General features: G+C 33.3%; 1 protein-coding gene across 6 annotated transcripts in view; it reads left to right on the forward strand.

Annotated features, from left to right (window-relative positions):
- The window catches only part of UBE2D1 (ubiquitin conjugating enzyme E2 D1), a 28,535-nt gene that overhangs the window by 5,344 nt on the left and 1,229 nt on the right, over positions 1-21,962 (forward strand). For 3 of the 6 annotated variants that reach the window (XM_023531874.1, XM_011362133.2, XM_011362137.2), the window contains exons 2-6: positions 15,779-15,842; positions 15,936-15,967; positions 18,017-18,094; positions 19,096-19,201; positions 21,491-21,584. In XM_023531874.1, the coding sequence (XP_023387642.1) occupies positions 15,779-15,842; positions 15,936-15,967; positions 18,017-18,094; positions 19,096-19,201; positions 21,491-21,584 (374 nt within the window). Of the gene's footprint in view, positions 1-6,321; positions 6,381-15,778; positions 15,843-15,935; positions 15,968-18,016; positions 18,095-19,095; positions 19,202-21,490; positions 21,585-21,962 lie in introns of all 6 variants that reach the window. The other 3 variants (XM_023531892.1, XM_011362145.2, XM_023531888.1) reach the window with 2 other exon arrangements.

Genomic DNA, 21,962 nt, shown 5'->3' on the forward strand with positions numbered 1-21,962 from the left:
ATGGGAGAAGATGATCTAGTTTCTCTTCCTGGCTCTGACTTACTAGCTTGTTTCTCTGTTCATACAATGATGTTTCTGATAAGTACAACCAGTGCGATAGTATATAATGATTACTCTGTGCCTGACACTATTTTAAGTACTTGACATATATTAATTGATTTAATCCTTAGTGGGCCCCAGAGGTAGAAATGATTATTATTCCCATTTTACAGATAATGAAACTGAGGCACAGAGATGTTGAGTAATGTTCTCAGAGTCACATATCTACTAAGTGGCAAGGCTAGGATTCCAAGCTCTCATTGACTCTAGATTACATGCTGTTAACCATTTCACTGCAAAGCTTCTCTTATCCAAGAGGGACTCGTATCTTATATCTATTGTACTTAAGTTGAAGGTCATATAGAGCCAAATGAGTTTATGATGTAAGTGCTTTGCAAACTGGAATGTTCTGTAAAAATGTAAAGTGGTATTATTATTAAGTCCTTGGCATATTTAATCATTTTCACTGATACATCACTCTGTCATTGATTATGCATTGTAAATCTCTGTCTGCGGTAGTATACACTAGACCTTTTAACATGGTGAATAAAAGAAATAATATAACTTTGTTTACTTTGTTCCATCACTTAAATTTTTCTCCAAAAGGATTTAGAAAAATTGGTTGTACTTCATGAACGTTCTGTCCAAAGTATCATTTCACTGGAGTTTTCATTTGAGAAAACTTTATGAATTGATACAGCCATTTAGTTCTTATGGTGGCTTTGAATCAGCTGTTCAGATTGCATGTTTATGTTAGGAGGACTTGCACATTACAAGTTTAGATCTAATATTCCAGGTTCTTAAAATAAAGAAGGATATAACTTTTAATAAAAATCTAAAAAGGAGTAACACAGTATTTATGCTTCTTGGTAGGTAAATGGTTTGCCTTGAGATGAAAGGAAGAAAGTGATTAAAAAAAAAAAACTACCGTGTGAATTTTTCTACTTTTAAATCTTCCTATTTAAACTCAGTCTTCCTTTTGCCCCCAGTACCATGCATTTTTTTTCTCCATCACAACAAAGGTATAAAAAGACAAGATAACCTATTAATAGTTAAAAAGTTCTGCGGTTCTTTCTCTGTAGAAATAAATAGCATAGATCTAAATAAGGCTGTTTATGCCTATTTTAGGAAGCCAGGCACATATTATAAAAACCAAACCTTGCAGAATGTGGGATTGCCTCCAGTAAAGCAAAGTAGCATTCTTATTCACTTTAGTTCCCTGAAATACACAGAAAACATGTGTTTAATGAATGCCACTAATCAAAATTATAAGCCTAATACTTTCCATCAAACTGAGTTAATTGTTACCTACAATGTATTAGCTCCTCTTACCCCACCTTTTTTTAAATAGTAGATGAACTGATATTACATTAAATTGTATTGAGATACTGTCCTCTCAACTCTGTGATGCTGGAATAAAAGGTACTAGGATATATAATATAACCTAGATTTGCAGGGTTTGGGGATTGGGGTGGGGGCAGTCCTCAGGCCGCCTCAGAACATCTGTCTGAAGGCAAAACAGGTTCTATTTCTGTCTTATATTGGTTTAGATGGCCTCTGAGAAGCTGCGGTTTTTCTGCATTTAATTTGGTTCTGGAATGAATCTATGAAGGTTTCAGTTACACACATTAGGCAGTACTAAGAGGCTCCTATGTCCCAGGAGTTGTCCTTAGTATGGGGAGGAGGCTACCATCCTGACTGAAGCCTACAGGTCAGTGCTGTCTATCAGATCAACACCATGCTCTGTAGCTTCCTGTCTTGCCTCTTTCCCGATGTTTACCCCACTGCTCTCTGTTCGTACTATCTTGTTTGTGTGGCTCTTCTCCTTTAGTGACACCACGTTGTTTATTAGATTCCTAGTCTTTCAGATTTAGGAAAGCCTTTCCAATAGGAGTGAGGTGGTTCTTTCACCTTAAACTTCTGTAGTAGTAAAGATAATCTGATGGTTCTCACTCCAAGTGGCCACCCACTTTAGGTTTGATTTGCTTTAGAGGGAGCCAAGCAGACCTCATGACCTGAGCTCATTCTTCTTTTCTAAACTAGTAAAAACGTCTGGCCTGTGTTTTGCTTCCTCCAAATTTTGATATATTGTGTTTTCATTTTTATTTAGTTAAAAATACTTTCTATTTCCCTTTTGATTTCTTCTTTGGTTCTTGAGTTATTTAGAATTATATTATTTATTTTCCAAATATATGGGATTTTATAGATTGTTTTCTGTTACTGATTTATAATTTAATTCCACTGTGATCAGAGAAGATATATTATCATTTGACTCCTTTAAACTTTTTGAGACTTGTTTTATGGCCCAGAATATGGTCTGTATTGTTTACTTTATTACTCCATAATAATGCACTTTGGGTGTTCAACATAGCTTTTGAATGAACCATGTTTAATAATTTCTAGGCTTCATTTTGCCATTTTCTGAGTGGTGTCTGTAGAGTCTAGTTTATTCCTAAGGAATGAATGCCAAACTAAAGTTTACACCTTCCCAGTGTCTTCTTGCACTTTTACGAGCTTCCAAAACAGGGTAACAAAATCAGTATAGTGGATCACAACCAACATTTTAAAAAATGGAATAGAAAATATTGAGCTTTGGGTACAGTAAGGGTGGTTTTTTTTATGAAACTTGTTTTAGTTATGTATGTTTGTCTCTGTGTATGTGGTATGTATAGTAGGGTGTGATGTCTTTTTTCAGTCATGAATTACTATAAAAATGTTTGAAAATCACTGTTTCATAGCATAAGATCCTTAGATAAAATTAACATTGTCAAAAATACATTCCATATGTTATAAATTTACATATGTGTATGTACACGCATATTGAGAGAGCAAATGAACATATATATACATGCAAACACATGCAGTTATATAAATACACATATACATAATGTAAAATGTTCTAACCTTGGAAACATTTTTATTTGACACGAACTGTCAATGTTGATTGTTTTCTACTACAAGTAGCAGCATTTCTAGTTACTGATATACAACCACAAGAGTAGTACTGGGTGATATTAAGAGAGATTATTATGCATATACTTATTAAGTGACTATATATGCCAGTTATTAGGGATGGAGCTGTAAGAAATGATACTTAATAACAAACATTTGATAAATATTGGTAGGTATGTTTGTGTTCTAAGTAGATTTTAAGAGATAGCCTGCTAGCTTTTTTTCTTTCGTTTTTTTTCCTTTTTCCCTGAAGTATCATTTTTCTTGGTTACTATGAATAGTAACTTTTGATAACGTAGCATTCAAAATGCTTTATGTTGAGTATTCCATTGTATAAAAATTCTGTTACATATTTTGAAAAGTTATATGTAATTTTCTATCATGTATTTCTGGCTTCGCAGACATCTTTGGACTCAAACACTCTCCTCCAAACCTTATGAAGTAGTCTTTGTTTCTAACCTTTTATGAGATGTTAGGCTCCTAGGAAAAGAGAAAAAGAATTTCTTCTCATTCCTTCACTCTTCACACTTTTGTTTCTCTTGAGCAAGGCTGAAAATGTGCAAATGGCCTCAATTCAGTACTTGAGCATTGTTGGTGCCAATGTTGATTGAGAGTAATTGCTCTAGTTATTACAGCTTTGAGGTGAGTATTGTTTTGGGGTGGGAAGAGTGCTGGAATGGAAATCAGATGGTCCTGAGCCTTTGTCCTAGCTCTAGCACTGTGACCTTGTCCAGGAAACTCATCGCCTTTATTTTCTTTATCTAGAAATTTGATGAGTTGAACTAGATAATTTGTATGATCTTATCTGATTTATAATTTTAGGTACACCTAAATAATGTTATTTGCTGTTTGTTTTTGTTCAGCCAATAGCAAAAATGGACACAAAAATAAATATTGAGCCACTGCTTATAGGACAAGTGGCACTTGTCCTCTGCTGCTATATGAAACTTGAGTTAAAATTCTATTTGCTTTCATATGTCAGAATTGAATTAAATGTTGGCATCATAATGTATAAGATTAATGAATTTCTAAGGATGTATTACTCTAATTAAAGAGCGATTATATATAATGTAAATAAGGTATATTTCTGTTTTTGTACTGGTAACATAATATGCTTTTCTAATTTCAGTTAGCTTCCATCTGTTTCATAGATGTCTTTTATACTTTGAAGAATGTTTTATCCATATATTTTGACAACTGCCTTACACAGCTGGATTACACAAATACAAGTTAATGCATTTATGGAGCACCTTCTGCATATGAGGCATATACAAAATGAATAAGGATATACATAGAAAAGTAAGGTATAACCAGCATTACCTAAGAAATTTAAAAGCAATAAGGGTAAGAAAGTTACCATAACAACTGTGTAGATATAGGAGAGTACCCTAAAAAAAAATACAACATGTTTAGCAGGAAGGAAGTCAAAGGTGGGAGAGGCTTAATTTATTTGGGGAAAATAAGAAAAAATTATATGGGGAAGATGGAATTGGATATAAGTTTGGAAGAAAGGGTAGCATTTTTAAAGACAGAAGCCAGATTCATGAGAAAGCTACAGAAATGAAGGCACTAGAAAGTCTATGCCTTTATGAGAAGAAACAATTAATCCTACTTTTGGGAAGCATTCAAGGAATAGTAGATCATAAGAGTTCATACTGTGGAGGACCTTGAAGACCCATGCTGAGAAATGTGCACTTAACGCAGAAGTTTTGGGAAGCCATCGAAGGTTTTGAATAAGGCAGTAACATTCTTAATCATGGTGTAAGTGTGCATTCTTGCCCTCATAGAATACGAGATTGTTTTTCATTTGTAATTATAAATTTGATAGATGTCATGTAAAAGGACGTACAGAGTTCTCTGGGAATATAGCAGGGACCCTTTGAAAGAGTCAGGGAAAGCCTCCTTGAGAAAATGATGTTTAAGATGAGACCTGAAGGTAAAAGTAAAATAAGTAAAATGATTAAATGAGAGAGTGAAATAGAGAGAGAGAGAGAGAGAGAGCACGCGCACACGAGAGAGAGGGGTGGGAGAGAGGGGGAGAGAGAGGGAGGAGTGATTTGGAGTCTTCTATCTAAAAGGAAATGATGTTTGAAACTACAGGCAAGATAGCATTTGGGGGAATTGAAAGTCATTATGGCCAGTACAGAGAACATTGGGGAAAAGTGGTATAGACAGGCTAGAGAGAAGAAGTCAGATGGTGGAAAGTCTGGTAAGCCATTTTAAGGATTTCTAAATCTTATATTAAAGCTAATGAAAAACATTGAAAGAATTTGACATGGTACTTTAAGAAGATGATTTTGACTGCAGTGTGTTGATAAAGAAATAGAAGGACAACAGGTTAGTGAAGACGTCATCGTACTTGTTAAAGTGAGATTTAAGGAGGATGTGAACTATGAACTAGGACATTTGAAAGAGGGGTGTGTGAGAAAAATTGTAGGGTGTTTGTGCCACATAGTGTTTTTGAGTTGGCCTGACCCACGCAACCTTGACTTCAGGTCCGGTCTCTAAGGCTCAGTGGTTTAGGCAGTCTCTTCAGACTGCTGCTCCTACTACTCAGTCTGTTCCAAACACTTTAATAGTGTCTCTCTCCCTGGTTTGAACCTTTGTCTACTCTACAGCGTGTTTCCTCTGGCTTTTCTCAGATTCTTCTGCCCTTTGGACCTCAGTTTTTCTATGTGATGGGCTTATTCCTGGGACCCTTTCAGTAGGAGGGATCAGGACTAAAGGAGAATCGGCACAGCTTGATACTGATTAATGTGAGGAGCCAGAAGGGTGGGTGGGACCTGAAGGGAGGAAGGAATCAGATGGTGATTCTAAGTTTTAGATTTTGGGTCTCTGGAATTTGTGCATTTTTACTATAATAATAAAGTAGACTCAAATACAGTTTTTATTGAAATATCCTGAATTTATCTAGAGTATATTTTTATTCATGGAATTCCTGTGACGGAAATATCATGTATAAAGGGAGGTGAGAGTCTTCTCTTTAAAAGGAATCTATGTTTTAAACTATAGGCAAGATGGCTTTTTGGGAAGTTGAATGTCATTATGGCTGCTGTAGAGAGCACTGGGGCAAAGTGTTTGCAGATCTGAGGCATTGGGAAGATAATGTCCCTAATGCTGACTGCACATATTTATTCTAAGTTGTGATCTTTATAGTTCAGATTTAAAAAATATTAACTTCATGTGGCAAAGTCAATAGCGTCATTCCTTTCTTCATCTTCTTCCATTTGTGTGGAATTTGGCTGTATCATCATCGTCGTTGTCATCATCATCATTATCATCATCATCATCATCGTCATCATCATCATCATCATCATTTTAAATAAACAGCCTTTGCAGAGACACCTGATCCAAAGAGACAGCGAAGCAGCCAGGACAAGTCTGTTGAAGTGAGTTTGGTTCCTATAACTTAATTAATTGGATGCCATCAGCATTTTGAAGTCTTCTAGGAAAATCTACATGGTTTAAAATAAAGATGTTCTTTAATTCAAAGGCTTAAAGAGTGTCTGTATTTGGAAACATTTCAGACAGTTGTTTGACATCTCTCTATTGAAATAGCTCTAGTCAACTGGATGAGGAGATCAGAGTCTGAACTGTAAGCCTATGAAATGTTTATTTACAGACAAACCAAATATAGCTCGTATATCCCTTTAGAGACAACATCAAAAATGCAATCCATTAAGAACTACTGTTTTGTTTTAGGAGTTTTGAGATAAAGATAGTTGTGTTACATTAATAATTGCCTATTGAGCCAGAATTTTTGGAGTAATGCTTTCACGTGCTTTGGATTCAGTAATTTAGATTTTTGGACTGTAAATCAGTCCCTGCGCATATGCTGTATAATGTCCTTTGCACAATGAGGTATATATTCTGTTACAGAGATTTAGGTCTTCGGAATGTTGAAGCTAGAAAACAAAGCATTCTCACTCTGGTCAGCATAATTTTTTAGAGAATATTTACTGGGTAGTGTCCTACTAAGTCTGATGGTAATTGAGGCAGCTCTGACTTGTTAGCTTTCACTCTCCACTGTTCAGATTGGACTGTTACCCTTTTGGGAGCCGAGATTAATGCAGGCCTCTCTTCTTTTACATTCCCTTCTTTGTTTCCTTTTATTTGTTTACTTTCTTTGAATTAGACTGCCTCATCTACTTTTAGATTTTAAGTCCCCTAGAGGCAGGGACTGTGTCTAGGTTGGTTTTATGGAGAACACTCAGCATATTGTGGGGGTGTTATAAACATGCCATCTGTGCCCATTTAAAATTCAGTTTCAGACCTCTCAGTACTTTTCTTTGTGTTTAGTTGGTTATAGAAATCTGAACTAGAATAGAGGCGCTTCGCCATGTAAAGCCATATAAATCCATTAAGCACACATTTTTGTGGACACAGTGCTTTAATAGTTTCAGACCTAATATAGAGACAATATCTTGTAATGTACCTTTCATTACTGTATCTTACATTTTTATTTTGAAATTTGGATACCCTAATTAGTTTTTTTTTATTTGAGTATTAATCACATTGGAATTTTATGACTCACAAAGAAAATTGATTCATTGACACAGACTACTTTTGTCTGGGGTGCACTTTCACCACTGATGATTAATGTTTGATCTAAGTTTAGGTGTAAGGTTGGTTTGTTTTAAGCTTACTTTGTCTCAAAAGAGAAGAAGGAAATTGGATCGAACTATGTATTTTAGTTTTAGATTTAAAAAGTCACTGGAAGTGAAACATACACACGAAATATATGTATACACAGAGTGTGTATAATGAGTTCTTTTCATATATGGATTTATAATGTGTCATTATTTGATAGTTGTCAACTTTTACCGTACGTGATTTTATATATTTCTTTTAGGTGTATACCTGGCAGTAGCATTGCTGGCTAGGTCATTGAGTATTTCTATGTACACTTTTAGTGTTTATTATCAAACTTTTCCTCTTCTACTAGCAGCGCGTGAGAGTTCCAGTTGCTTCACATTTCTACCAACATTTGTACTTCTATCTTTTTGATTTTAACAATTCTGTTGGATTCGTGGTGGCATAGCATTTTTGTTTTAATTTGCGTTTTCTTGATGACTAATGAAACTGAGCCCCTTCCAGTATGTGTATTGGCCATTTGAATAGCCTCTTTTGTAAAATGTCTATTCGAGTCTGCCTTTTAAAAATTGATCTGTAGGAATATTTTTACACATTCTGGATGTGAGTCTTTTGTCAGATGTATCTTACTTAGTGGCTTGCCTTTTCACACTTCTAATGTATCTTTTGATGGACAGATATTCTGGATTTTAATCAAGTCCACATTTTCCATTCTCTCATGGTTAGTGCTCTTTATGCCCTGTTTAAGAAATCTCTGCCTTCCCCAAGATCATAAAGACATGTTTTCTTTTGAAAGTGTTATTGTTTTATCTTTTATATTGAAACCTACGGTCTACTTACAATTGATTTTTGTGTATGGTTTGAGGTGGGGAAGGTCAGTTCATTTATTTTTCCATATGGATACCCAGTTGATCTAGCACCATGTACTGAAAAATTTTTTGTTTTCTCCCCCAGAATGTTGCTGTCTTCACTTTAATTTTTGAATTCCAAGTTTGTCATTGTTTTCTTTTTATTCTCAAAACATTGATAGAATAAAGTTAAAATAAGTGCTTATGGTCCCATTCAGGTGTCAAACACTATCACTTGTGCTTTTACATCAGAAGTGCTATTTGTTTATCAAAAATAATGATAATATCCTAAGTTGGGTTTAAAGGATATGTTGTCCATTTCTTTTATGTGCAACTTTCTGTAGTGAAGCTTTGTAGAGCCCCAAGGGACCCCGTTCGCATTGAAATTTGTGTGAATGGCATGCATTGGAGTTGACGCACACAGTCTGTGTGGCAAAATGCAGCAACCCTGAATGCTGTTGGTAATAATTGGCAAATACAAAAAAAAAAAGTCATTAACTTTTTCTGTGTTCCCGCAATCTGCTTTTTAACAAATAAAGGTTTTTATTTAAGTATAGTCTTGTAACGTGCCACAAGTTTAATGGGGTAGAGCAGGAAATAAATTCTGAGGCAACCCATGTGGCTTTTCAGAATTTACTTGATCTTATAACTTTACTTTTTAACATTTCACGTTCGTGTTTATTTTTGATTTAGAAGGTAGTTTGTGTCAGTGAAGATGTTTTATGCCAGTTTCTTACTACATCATGTTTCTATCCTAGGAGAAACTTTCTTTCCTGGATTCCCTAGAATGTTCTAAACTTTAATGAACACATTGAAGAGATGACCTTTGAGGCCTATAGCTACTTTTACATGTATTTTTTTGGAGATACATCTACTTTTAAATTAGGAATCTAGAGGACTTCTCTCCTATACTTTTTAAACTAAATCTTATTATTTTTCCCTCACAAATCAATTCTCCTTAAATTTCATATTCCAGTTTAATCATCAACAAATATGCATGACCAGTGACTGGTGAGGATTTTTATTAGCATCATAATCTGATAGGATTAAATTGAACCTTTAAAACATTGGGAGTGTATAGAGTTGAGATGAGAGTGTTAAATCAGAATCATGATCCCTGTTAGAAAGGATGTGGGAGTGCTTAATAAACTTCTGCTATAATTAGTCCACCTGGTTAAATTAAGCGTAGAACAACAACAAAAACTCTGTCCCACAAACTGCAGCTCTGTCTATGGGCAGTCACCAAGGATTGCTGGTGGTTGGAAGATGACTTACTTTGAGACTGGGTCAGCTCAGCACAAACTCCTAACTTCTCTAGGAAAAGCAACCCAAAGCTGTGTCCTGAAAGTAGGTCAGCAAAAATCCTAAATAAACAATAAGGATGGAATATTTAGAGTTTTGAGGTCTTCTAAACCAGAAAAACCTGAACAAAAATTTCTAACAGGAATGTTGTGTGGCTTTGGACACTTTGCTGGAATATTATACCTTTCACAAATTGAAAATAGTTGGGCAGTGGCATGTGTTTTTAATGCCTTAATAATTAATGTTCTTTTGAGATTAATTTTTACATGTCATTTTATTTAAAAGGCCACCCCAGTGTTTTTACATGACCTGCACTATTTTCTTAACACCTATTATGATATTCATTTTATTTTATGCAAGCTGCGTGTCTACATAGGAAGTAATTGATTCTCATTTTATTGCCAGATCTAATCATTTTTATTTCTAAAAGATAGAAATTTGAGATATCTATGCTCTGCAGTTCACATTATTCCTTAAATTTTATTGCTTAACTCAACTACTTATAAGAAAGACATTGTGCTAATTATTGTAGAAGAACCCATGAATAAAATGCATAAAAGTCCCATTTTTCAAAGAAACATTCTAGTGGAACAGATGTAGAAAATTAGTATTTATTAAGCATCTATTTCACATGCCCAGTATTAAGCAAGGTACTTTACTTACGTGTTTTTATTTAATTCTCAATATAGTTCTTCAAGGTTACCAATAATATTCCCAAATGAGGCACTCGAGACTCAGAGAGGTTAAGTAAGTTGCTTAAGGTCATACAACTAGTAAGGGTCAGTACCAAGGCCAGACTTGGTCCAGGTCTAAGTCCAAAACTCATGTTTTCCAACTGGCTGTTGAGAAGGCAGCCACCATTAAGGAAGTTGGGTGAAATTTGGGCATAGGGAAATAGAAGGGAGGTTATTTTAGGAGAAAGAAAATTATGAAGGCCAGAAAATTTAGACATGTACAGGAATGTCCAAGTAGGCTAGACTTCACTAGATGATTGTCAAACATTTTGGCCTGTGGACATCCTTACATTAAAAGTATTGAGGGCCCCAAAGAGCTTTTGTTTGTATGGGTCGTATCTATTAATATTTACCATGCGAAAAATTAAAACAAATTTTAACATATTTAGTAATTTAAAAATAATAAACTCATTACATAGTAACATAAATCACTTATTAAAAATAACTATTTTTCAAAACAAAAAAAGTAGAGTGACATTGTTTTATACATGTTCAGATCTCATTATAGTCAGGCTTTTCGATGACAGTTGAGTTCTCACATCTGCTAATACATTCAATCTGTTATATTACACATCATTAAACTGGAAAGTGCCACTGTATACTCATGAGATATTGAGAGTGAAACAGGCAAATAACATCTTAGTTTTATTATGAAATTAATTTTGACCTTATAGACCTGAAAGTGTTTTAGAAAACCCAAGAGAGTTCTTTGGAGATTTACTGGTCACGTTTGTGAAGGGAAACCCAATTGAAAGTGTAGGGTTGGAACTACATAATGAAAAGACCTTTGCTGTTTGACTTTGGTCTTTAGTAAGCAAATAGGGAGCCACTGAAATTTTCCAAGTGGAAGAATTAAACAGAGTTGTGCTTTTAAAAGATTGTTACGCAGGTAATACATAGAGTATTGGAAAGCAATTACAGTTGAACTGTAATTTTAGGTAACCATGGTAAACAATGTAATGGGTATTGAGGTAGATTATATTATAGTACTCTATCTGACGCTATTTGAAGGATGAGAGAGTCAAAACAATGCTGATATTTTGAGCCTGGTGACTAGGAGACTAATAGTCCATTAGTAGATATAGGGAATATAAGAAAAGAAGCAAGCTTGGTAAAGAAAATAGTAAATTAAGTTTTGGAATATACATAAAACTTTTTACGTTATTTTTTACTTCGAAAGAATTTCGTTTTTACAGAAAAGTTGCAAAAATAACATACAAAGTTCACATATTCCCTTTCACCTGATTTCCCTGATATTTACAACTTACATAACCATAGTACAGTTATCAAAATAAGGAAAGTAACATTACTATAATACTGTAAGTTACAGACCTAATTCAGATTTCACCAGTTTTTTCACTGTCCTCTTCCTGTTTGAAAATCCAGTCCAGGATCACATATTGGGTTTAGCTGTTGTCTTTTTACTATATGTACCCTCTAATATGTGACAGTTCCTGAGTCTTTCCTTATAAAAAAAAAAATTTAATGAAAGGAGAAGATCCTTATAGTATATGTGGTGAAAAAAAGCAATATCATTTCATGTCTTTTAAAATACACATAAGAACCTGAATAAAGTCATTATTTTTTTCTTTAAAAAGTTATAGAAGTACTGTAAAAAAATTGAAACTGTGGAAGACATAAATAAAAAGTGACAACTCACTCTCAGAGATAACTACTGTTAATAGTTTGGTGTGTATTCTTTTATTTTCCATGCATGTATAATATGTGTATATATTATGGGATCTAATGGACATATTCTTCTGCAACTTGTATTTTTCAATCAAAAACTACATTATATTCACATGACATTCTTTATTGTCAACATACAGAGATCTGTCTCATTCTTTTAATGGCTGCACAGTGTTTCATGAATAGCCATATCCCTTATGATATAGCCATATCCCATATCCCATGATAACCATTCTCTTATCGATGGGCCATTAGATTATTCTGTTTTTCATAGTTATAAAAAATGCCTCACTGAACATCGTTATATGTGTATGTATCGTTGGCTATTTGGACAGTTATTACTATGAGGTTAAATTACTGGGTCAGAGACTGTATGCGTTTTCCACTTTCACAGTTATTACCAGCCCTCCAAAAGATGGTATCTCAACTTACACTCCCTCTATCAGCAACTGGCATGCTTTTTCTCACTGAAGCTGTGGATGGAAGTATCCTGATAGGTTGACAATTACTTGGTTTGGGTAATGGTCTTGTGAGTGTTTGACTGTACATTGCTCTTTATTTTTTCCCTACAGATCACTGTTTTGCTTTGCTATGCTTTTATAACATACAAACATACACACACACCCCAGTGCAATACTTAATTAAAAATGAATGATTTTAAATGTTTTGTCTGTGAAACCTTTTACTTTTCATCATCATGACCACGAAGGCCTAGGTGAGAGGCCTAAGGGGCTAGTGAAACAATTATTGGGAGGCTACCTATAGGGTGCATCTTGTATTTCAGGGTAGGGGTAGAATAGGAAGAGGTGTTCAAGAAGTATCAGTATCATAAGCTATAATTTAAGAGGCTTCCATTAGCAATGAGAAATGGTGGAGTTGAGCCTTGGCCTCTATGAGGATCCTGTGCACTTGAGCAATTTGTATAATTCAGTGTTAATTCTTACAGAGAGAGGAGACTAGTGTCTCATCTAAAAGTACACTGGCTACAGAGTAGACTAAGAGCAAAAAAAGGTGGCATTTTGGTTTTTTGGTTGTTAGGTTTTGTTTGTTTTATATTTTCACCTTAGCACATCTCAGAATTCTTCATTTTTCTTTTTTCAAATTTAAGATCTGTCTTTTTGTGGGTGAGGGTAAGTATATATTGTACCTTTTTTCTTTTGGTCATTCTGTACAAATGCACCATTGCTTTAGTTGCATATTTCCAAACAATATAACAGAGCATATTTCTAGACACGTGGTTTGATAAGGGATAGAACATTAGAAATTTAGACCATCCTAAAATATGTAAGGATATGTAAGGCTCCTCACCAAAGCATTAATGCCATTATTTATAACAATGGTCAATGTGATTATTAAGAATGTTTGATGTTTGATATATTGTCATTTGCCTCCTTACTATAATAAGTGAGCTTTCAGTAAACAACTTAAGAAACTGGCCTCTGCAGCAGTTCTGTTGTTAGATTTTCTCTTTCTCTTCCTTGGTTCTAACTTCTTACAGAGAAGGTAGAATCAGGGCACAAAAATGTAAGAACAAGATACCTTTAATTTTTTGTGATGTTTTAAAGGGATTTGAAGAACAGGCTGACATTCGAAATTTGAACATGATTCAAGGCTATTCTAAATGAAATATGGTTTCAGGTTTTTCTGATAGTAAACAAAGTAAATTTGTATGTGTGTGTATGATTTAGTCACATACATTATCTATATAAAATATATACATGCAAATCATTTTTTTTTAAACTACAATCAGAGGCTCATTTTGTAGTTTTCTAGTTAAAATAAGGACAAAGAAGTTCCATTTACCCATTTATACTAATGTAAAAAATTCCACATTGAATACCTTCAGAAGCAGTCTCCTGTAAGTCCACATTATAAAACTTAAATAAAGCAGTCATTCTAAAATGGAGCTGTGACTTAACTAGCTGCTCCTCCCCCAATCATTTAAACTAGTTAAATAATTCTACTAGAGATTTGGATGATTATCAATTTCATATTATCTTTACATTTATTTGGATGCTTGCTATGTGCCAGAGACTGCTGTACACCTCACATGCATCATTTCACTTGTTTGTTACAGAAACTATAGATGAAAGTAGTAATGCCACTTTACATTAAAGAAAACTAAGATTAGGAGAAAAAAAAAGTTTTGCTCAAGGTCATGTGGCAAATGAGTGATAGCACCTGTACTTGAATTTCAAAGCCTTGCTTTTTAACCGCTATTGCTAAGTCGAAGACTGAAATCTTTCTTTTTATTATTTATTAATTATTCCTGGACCAAAGGAGCTGCTAACTCAGTTAATTCTTTTCAGGAAGAGAAGCACAGTACTAACTGTGAAAAAACAAAAAACACACAACAAAACCAAAAATGAAAGTACCAAGGTATATTGGAAAAGATTGGAAGATTTAGAAGAAGATTAGATTGTGCACTTGGCTTAGTTCCTTAGCTCATATATCACTTTCTTATGAAAGCCGTTCCCTACCATGTTTTCTTATGTGCCTCTTAGAATACTGAACTCATTGCTGTAATAACCATATTACAATGATTCTAATGTGTACATCTTTTTCATTTTAACATTTCTAAAATCTGGATGCATGTTATAATTGATGATATCTTAAAAGTAATTGCAGTATTCCTCCTTAATTATTGGTATATAAAATAAGGATGTAATTTACAATCGATGACATCTTAGATTTGATGAAATGCATTATTTGTTTACATGTGTTCCATGAAAATGTTTACATCGTTCTCACGATTTTAAAACCTGGTATAAATGGTGATTTTCCGATTTCTAGTCTAGTCCTTTTTTAAGCTTCAGCCCTGTATGTTGAACTAAATTTTCCCTTGCTATCACAGGGGTCACAGATTCTAAATGTCTACTTTCCAAATCAACTTGTCTTCTAGCGTTCCCCTATCTCGGTAAATGTCAGCTACATTTGTACATTTGTGAAGCTAAAAAGCCAGAAGTTCGACTGAGGGTTTGAATCCCAGCTCCACCCCATACATGCTAGTTACGTGAGCACACAGTGAAGTGTGTCACCTTTGCTCTTCATCTGTAACATGCGGAGCATAATAACACTTATCTCTGAGGGTTGTGAGGATGACAAAACGTCGAGTAAATGTTAGCAGCCACTAATCTTTGTTTTCTTGAGAGCAGGAAAGAGCGTATGAATCAGTGTGCATCAAAATATGGCCTGACTGCTCTCCTTTCTTTTCATTTAAGCTTCAGGTTGTTCCTTAAATATCCATAGCCCTGTGAGTCTTCACTCTGCCAAATTAGATTGTAAACCTGTTGAAGAAGACCTGTTTCTCATATACCAGTACTTATATAAATTACCTTGCCTACAGTAGATACTCATTAAATATAAATAATATTTAAATAAATATAAACAATATTTAATCCATTTAATATTTTCAAGGTTTGGAGATATCTTATGAAGGAATTTAATACCTTATTCCCTCCTCTTTTACCAGTCGCTAACAGTGTATTTTATGTTTTCATATTTTGAATAGAACTTCCTAAAATGGTTTTAAAGTGAAGTTGGTAGTTTGTGTCTTTATGGACTATTATGCTTATTTCACTGGAAAATGAATTAACCTTAAGCATTTTCTCTTTGCCTCAGGAATTAAGCGATCTACAACGTGACCCACCTGCTCACTGTTCAGCTGGACCTGTGGGAGATGACTGTAAGTTTTGCTTTATTGCTAGCCTTTTGCTACCATTAATAATATAGGTTTGAACATTTGTTAATGACTCCAAAACTCCTTTGTTTGTTTCAGTGTTCCACTGGCAAGCAACTATTATGGGGCCCGTAAGTATGATTCATATATATGAAATTAATCCCCACAGCCATAATTCATTCTTGCCATTTCACCTTTGATCAGATGTTTGTGGCTAAGGTTGAATTTTCTTGTATTTGAATCACTCAGGAAACAAAATGTGATTAAAGGGTTCATGATAATTTTTAGAGCACTGATAGCAAATACTTGCTAGGTTTACTGTGATGTGTTTTCTTTTGTCAAATCTTTGATTATTACATGGTAATGGGTTACCCACAGTTTGCAACCAGGCTGTGTGTTTCCTTTATCTTTATTTTTAAGCACAAAAAGCCAGTTGTCCAGAACCCTAAGCATAATTATTCTCACATCAATAGTTTTTGTAGGTCAGAAATAAGTCTAATTAACCCAATGATGGAATTCCTACAAGTAACAAGTACTAGTTTGCAACAAGTTTCATTACTGTTCCTGTTCTTGAGAGAACTGATAAAATATTGCAACGGGTCTATTTTTTGCCATCTGATGAGTTGGCTGGTTTTACTTTTGTTGCATTATCCTAGTCAAAATTACCTACTATTTTATGACTTCTCTTATCATTTGCTATATTTGTTAAGATTATTTCTTTCTACACCTGAAAGGCAGTTATGACTTGAAACAAGCTTTCTTTTCTTTCTATGCGCAAAAATCTGATTGTATAAGAATGGTCACTGACAGCTCAAATCTGCTTTCTGGATGAGAGCACATTGGTAACGTGTTGCTGTGAACATCATTCTCTCCTCCCATCCTCAAAAGAGCTTCATCTAATAAGCCATAGAGTTTCTAATCATATTGCCTTGTGTTTAACTTAGAAAACAAAGCAATTATTTAATTTTCAGAGAGGGAGTCCTGGGCTAGTGTCTCATACTACTAAATTTTGTTAGCTTTTTAAAGAGTAAAAAGGCAACATATTTATTTAAACAACAACTTTCAATAAGAATCTAGTTATTTCTGTTTGTTTTTGTTGCTTACTAAGAATCAAAATACTATCATTTATAGGCCCATCTGTACCATTTGAATTATAGCTCTTCAAAAATATTTCTTATGTGAATTACATGTAGTAAATGGTTACAATTATGTTACTCATACCCCTTTTATTTTAGTAATGTCAACATGCCACTCCTTAGTATCATTTGAATATCTACGCAGACCATATCTGTCAATTGTAATTTACTTATATTTTCTACATTACTTATAATTTTCGGTGAACTAGAGTTAAACTATATATAATAAGAATAATTATACAGTGCCGCCTCTAATATGTATGCAGAAACTTAAGAAGAAAGTAATGATAATCTTTCTATTACTACCAAGATGTTAATATAACATGATAAATTTAATTAAATACAAAGAAATTAAAGTAAAATTTTAGGTCTTTTTGTTATCTTTTTAAAATTTTTAACTTTTTTCCCTTTGCTTGCAACATTATATTTTCTAATTGCCATAAAGACACATGGCCAAATTTAAATTCTTCTTGTTAAGTTGATTCCTGATTTGATAATTCCATGAATATTGAATTTATTAGTTTGTGGCTTTTTTCGCATTTCCCACATTATTTTATAAACTGCTACTAAGTGAAGATTTGAGGTCCTTTTCATAACTTGTTTAGTTCATCTCCATACTTGCCCCAAATAGACCATTAGAACTTGAGTTTTATAACTAAGAAGGTAAACACTAGCCCCAGTCCTATTGAAAATACTGATTACTGCTGCAGAAAATTATTCTTTTCTCACAGCAGTCTTGTGTGTATATTGATGTTTAAAAAATCTGTGCTTGTAAACATATTTGTTTGGGCAAGTCACACCACTGCATGTGTCCTATTTTCTATTTGTTTTAAACTCTATGATGTCATGATTGTTGGAAAACCCTTCTTCATACCTACAAAGGAAAAACCTGTTTTCAAGGTAAATGATTTGAACTTATGAAATGATGGCATGTTTTTCAAACAGACATTTTCTTTCTTTCTTTTTTTTTTGGAGGGGGGATCATTTTAGGTTACCAAATAAATGTATTAATCAAACACTGATGCAGATATTTTGTAATTTCAGCCTGATAGCGCATATCAAGGCGGAGTCTTCTTTCTCACTGTACATTTTCCGACAGACTATCCTTTTAAACCACCAAAGGTATTTTATTTTTATGATTGATGTGACTTTTATGTCAGAAATATATGCAAAGATATTTTTATGATGTCCAAGACCGGTTAGCATGTTCCAACTGTTCTGTAAAATCACCGAACCTAAAATCTGCTTTCTTACTCAAATATTGTATTATATCTATAAAACAAAAGGCAGTGTTTGTTATGCCATAAAATAAATTCCTTTCTTTTTCTCTTTAATTAGATATATGTAGTTTGGGAAGTTTTTTATGGTCAAGAATCAGACTTTTCCATTCAAGAGATTATCTTTCCAAAGTTAATTTTTTCTTTTTTTCTTTTTTTTTTTTGCTCAGTTTAAAAACATTTATTGAACACCTACCATGTAGCATGCAAAAGTAAATATGACACAGTCCCTTTATTTAGAGTGGTAGGAGAGAGAAACATGTTCTTATTAAATTTAGATTAGATCTAAAGAGGAAACAAACAAATGATGGAGATGTCAAGGAGAGAGAAAGTCGTTAACCAGTCCTGTCACTCAGGAAATAATTATTTTAGATTTTAAAAACACCTGATTAACACATATATAAAATGATATAACAGCAACTCTTGTGGAAGATTAGGATTCTTGGTGGATTTCCTAGGACAGGTAACCACCTGAGGCCTCTCAACTTTCCCTTAGAACAGGGTCAGCACCCTATTTTTAGATCCTAGTATCACTTCTGCATATCACTGATAATCAAAAAAAAGGATTACTTCAGGTGCCACTCAACCAGTCATACCAGCTATTACAGACTTATTTATTGCACTCTCCGAAATACTTCTCAATTTCTTGTAGTGGGGAGCAGGAAACTGACTTTATTTGCTTTCACATTCTAAGTAGCTAAAACTACGTGTGCACGAAGTAGATGCTCATTCAATTTGTGTCGAGTACATTTCTCTACTAGGGTCACATTTTATCTTAGAGCAAATTGGTTCTGTTTTGTTCATGATTCGTGGATTGTCACATTTTTTGTTTTGTTTTATGTTTAGATTGCTTTTACAACAAAAATTTATCATCCAAACATAAACAGTAATGGAAGTATTTGTCTTGATATCCTGAGGTCACAATGGTCACCAGCTCTGACTGTATCAAAAGGTAATTTCATTTATCAGATTTATAATGGTTGATAACCTTGAGACAGAAAAAATACAGCATAAGTATCTAAGGACCAAAGTTTAAAAAACCAATCTACTGTTTTTCCTCCTGTTTTGATTTTGCTTTGCTTTCATAGCTCTTATATTACTCTCTTGCTTTTAGGAATTAACTTGAGGGCTAAACGTTGAAATAAAAGAAATTTAAAATGTTAGAGCTAGAAATTTGGGGATAAGCCTCTTGACATTTTACCCTTTAGTTTTGACTTCACACACACACACACGCACGCACGCACGCACGCACGCACGCACTGTTTTCAGCATCTGTCCCTGAAGTAACTTGGTAGTTTTCCTTTTTATAAAATTTAAGAAAATTGTTTCTCTTAAAGGATCCCAGTGTGGAATCAAGGGTCATTAAAATTAAAAAAAAAAAAAGCTACCTAAATATATAATTTGTTTTTAACAGTGATGAGATTTATAGGATGCAGGGGCCACAGCCATAATTATTTCAAGTACTAGATAAGTAATAGCCCTTCAGGTCAGTTATTTATGAATGGTAGTTTTTCTGACCTAAAATATTTGTATAAAATGTTTATGTAGATTCTGGTGTCTTTTAAAAAAACTTACATAGTGTAACTGTTATGTATTACATGTAGGAAAGAATCTGTGTCAAAGGGTTATTCAAATTAATATATTTTTTCCTAGAATGGTATCACTAAATGTAATTCATTTGGCATAAATGGTTAAGTACTCACACATATAAAAGAAATGGCAGACTGCCAGATGTTGAGTATCTAATGTTGATAGCTTTTTATAAAGAATAATTAGTATTGTTGTCTTTTGTTAAATGTCCTTTAAGAACAGTTTCAAATAGCCTCAATTTCCTCATATGTAAAATGGGAATTATAATGGTATTACATATAGGGTCACTATGCACCTGGCACATGGTAAGCACTCAAATGATTGTTAACTATTCCTTTTTCCTTATCTTAAAACATTTGATTTCTGTGCCTAATAGTGAAATCAGGGCTCATGGCTCTTGGCAGCAAGAGTGGAGACATGAGGAACTTCCCTTTTGCTTATTTTATAAGGTAGCTTATACCTGCTCATTTGTTTGTACAGTTTCTACTTTTCTGTATTTTAAATGTCTAATTTTGCTTTTTATCATGTTTAGTATAAAAACTTTCTGGAGACGTGAGTCCAGATAATTGTGATTTTTAATATATAATGCTTGAAATTTTATTGGACAGATAGACAGTAAGGAAGATGAATTAAAATATTAGTTTTTTCATTAACCCTTAGTGCCCTTTTCTGTGTTATTTAATAATCAGCTCTCCTTTATAAATTCACCTGTGGATTTTTAAGAGTAGGAAAAGATAAAAGAACATAGTAGAGGAGACCAAAGATGGAAAGTTGTTCCAACGATTCCACGAACCCCCTCAGAAATGGTGGCATGCAATAGAAGCAGACAAATGAGGAACCAGAGTCTTTGTTCCCTCCTTTATCAGATATTTATATGTGTGTGTGTGTATGTATATGTAGCTATTTGCATTAGTATTGTGATATAACGTGGCAAGAAACAGCTTTTTCAATTTTCATCTATATTTTAAAATATACAAGTTATGTAATTATTATTCACCTTGTTTTTAAATGCATGCAATATAAATAACATATATGGAATAAAAGATTCATTGAAAAAAAATCTTACAAATCTTTTTTGTAGATGGTCTATAGCACTAAGCCACAGTAAAAAGCACATGAGCACAATGTCCAAATCATTTGGACTGTTGACTATAATTTGATTGCTTTACCTTGAATTGATTACAACACAGATTTTCTACATTAAAATGGAATAAAAAAAGTGAACAGTTTTCTTATTCAAATACAAAAGTTTCTCTAAGAAATATCTGAAGTTAGGATGCCATTCTAAAAATTTTTTGATTTTGTACCATTTGGGTTATTGTGTGTGTTATGTAAACATATTTTCATTTTGAACTCTTGAGTTTAAAGGTTAGCTACTTTGGAGGTTCACATTTTTTAAATAGAAATTCAAATAGAATTTAAAACTTTAAAAGTTATAATAATTTTTTATTATATACATTATATAGTAATTTTATAACTCTAAGAATTAAAAGTCCTTGCTACAAGCTTTAGTTAGTCTAAAATGTAATTTAATGTGTTTATTTTGTTTTCTTTATAAGTTCATTGTCTATATTCAGTGAAATTATTTTCACATATGTAATTATATAATGTATAGAAAGATCATTAATATGATGTTCTCTTTTAAATCTAGTTTTATTGTCCATATGTTCTCTACTTTGTGATCCTAATCCAGATGACCCCTTAGTACCAGATATTGCACAAATTTATAAATCAGACAAAGAAAAGTAAGTATTAACTTATATTAGTTTCTGTTTGAGTACATTTCTGTGTATTCTGCCAAAATATAAATATTATCAATATATTTAAGTATATTTAGTTATGCTTATTATACTTATATTAAGTTTATCTTTCCAGTAGAGTAAACCTTCTTTATAAACTCTATTAATCTTTTTACAAAAAAATCTTGTTTTTTCCCACATACTGTTTAATCTTTTATGATTTAACAGTATATGTTCTGCATTTGCATAGTATATCATGTTTTTGGTAGGAAATAACTATGTATGAGCCTAGGTAGTAAATTTAAAATGAAAGAATTTGATAATTGGAAAGTATTGAATATTATATACCTTATCTTCTCCCAGGAAAAGAAGTTATCCCTAAAT

The sequence above is a fragment of the Pteropus vampyrus genome, unplaced genomic scaffold (genome assembly GCF_000151845.1).
Source record: "Pteropus vampyrus isolate Shadow unplaced genomic scaffold, Pvam_2.0 Scaffold3, whole genome shotgun sequence".
Classification (NCBI taxonomy): Eukaryota; Metazoa; Chordata; class Mammalia; order Chiroptera; family Pteropodidae; genus Pteropus; species Pteropus vampyrus.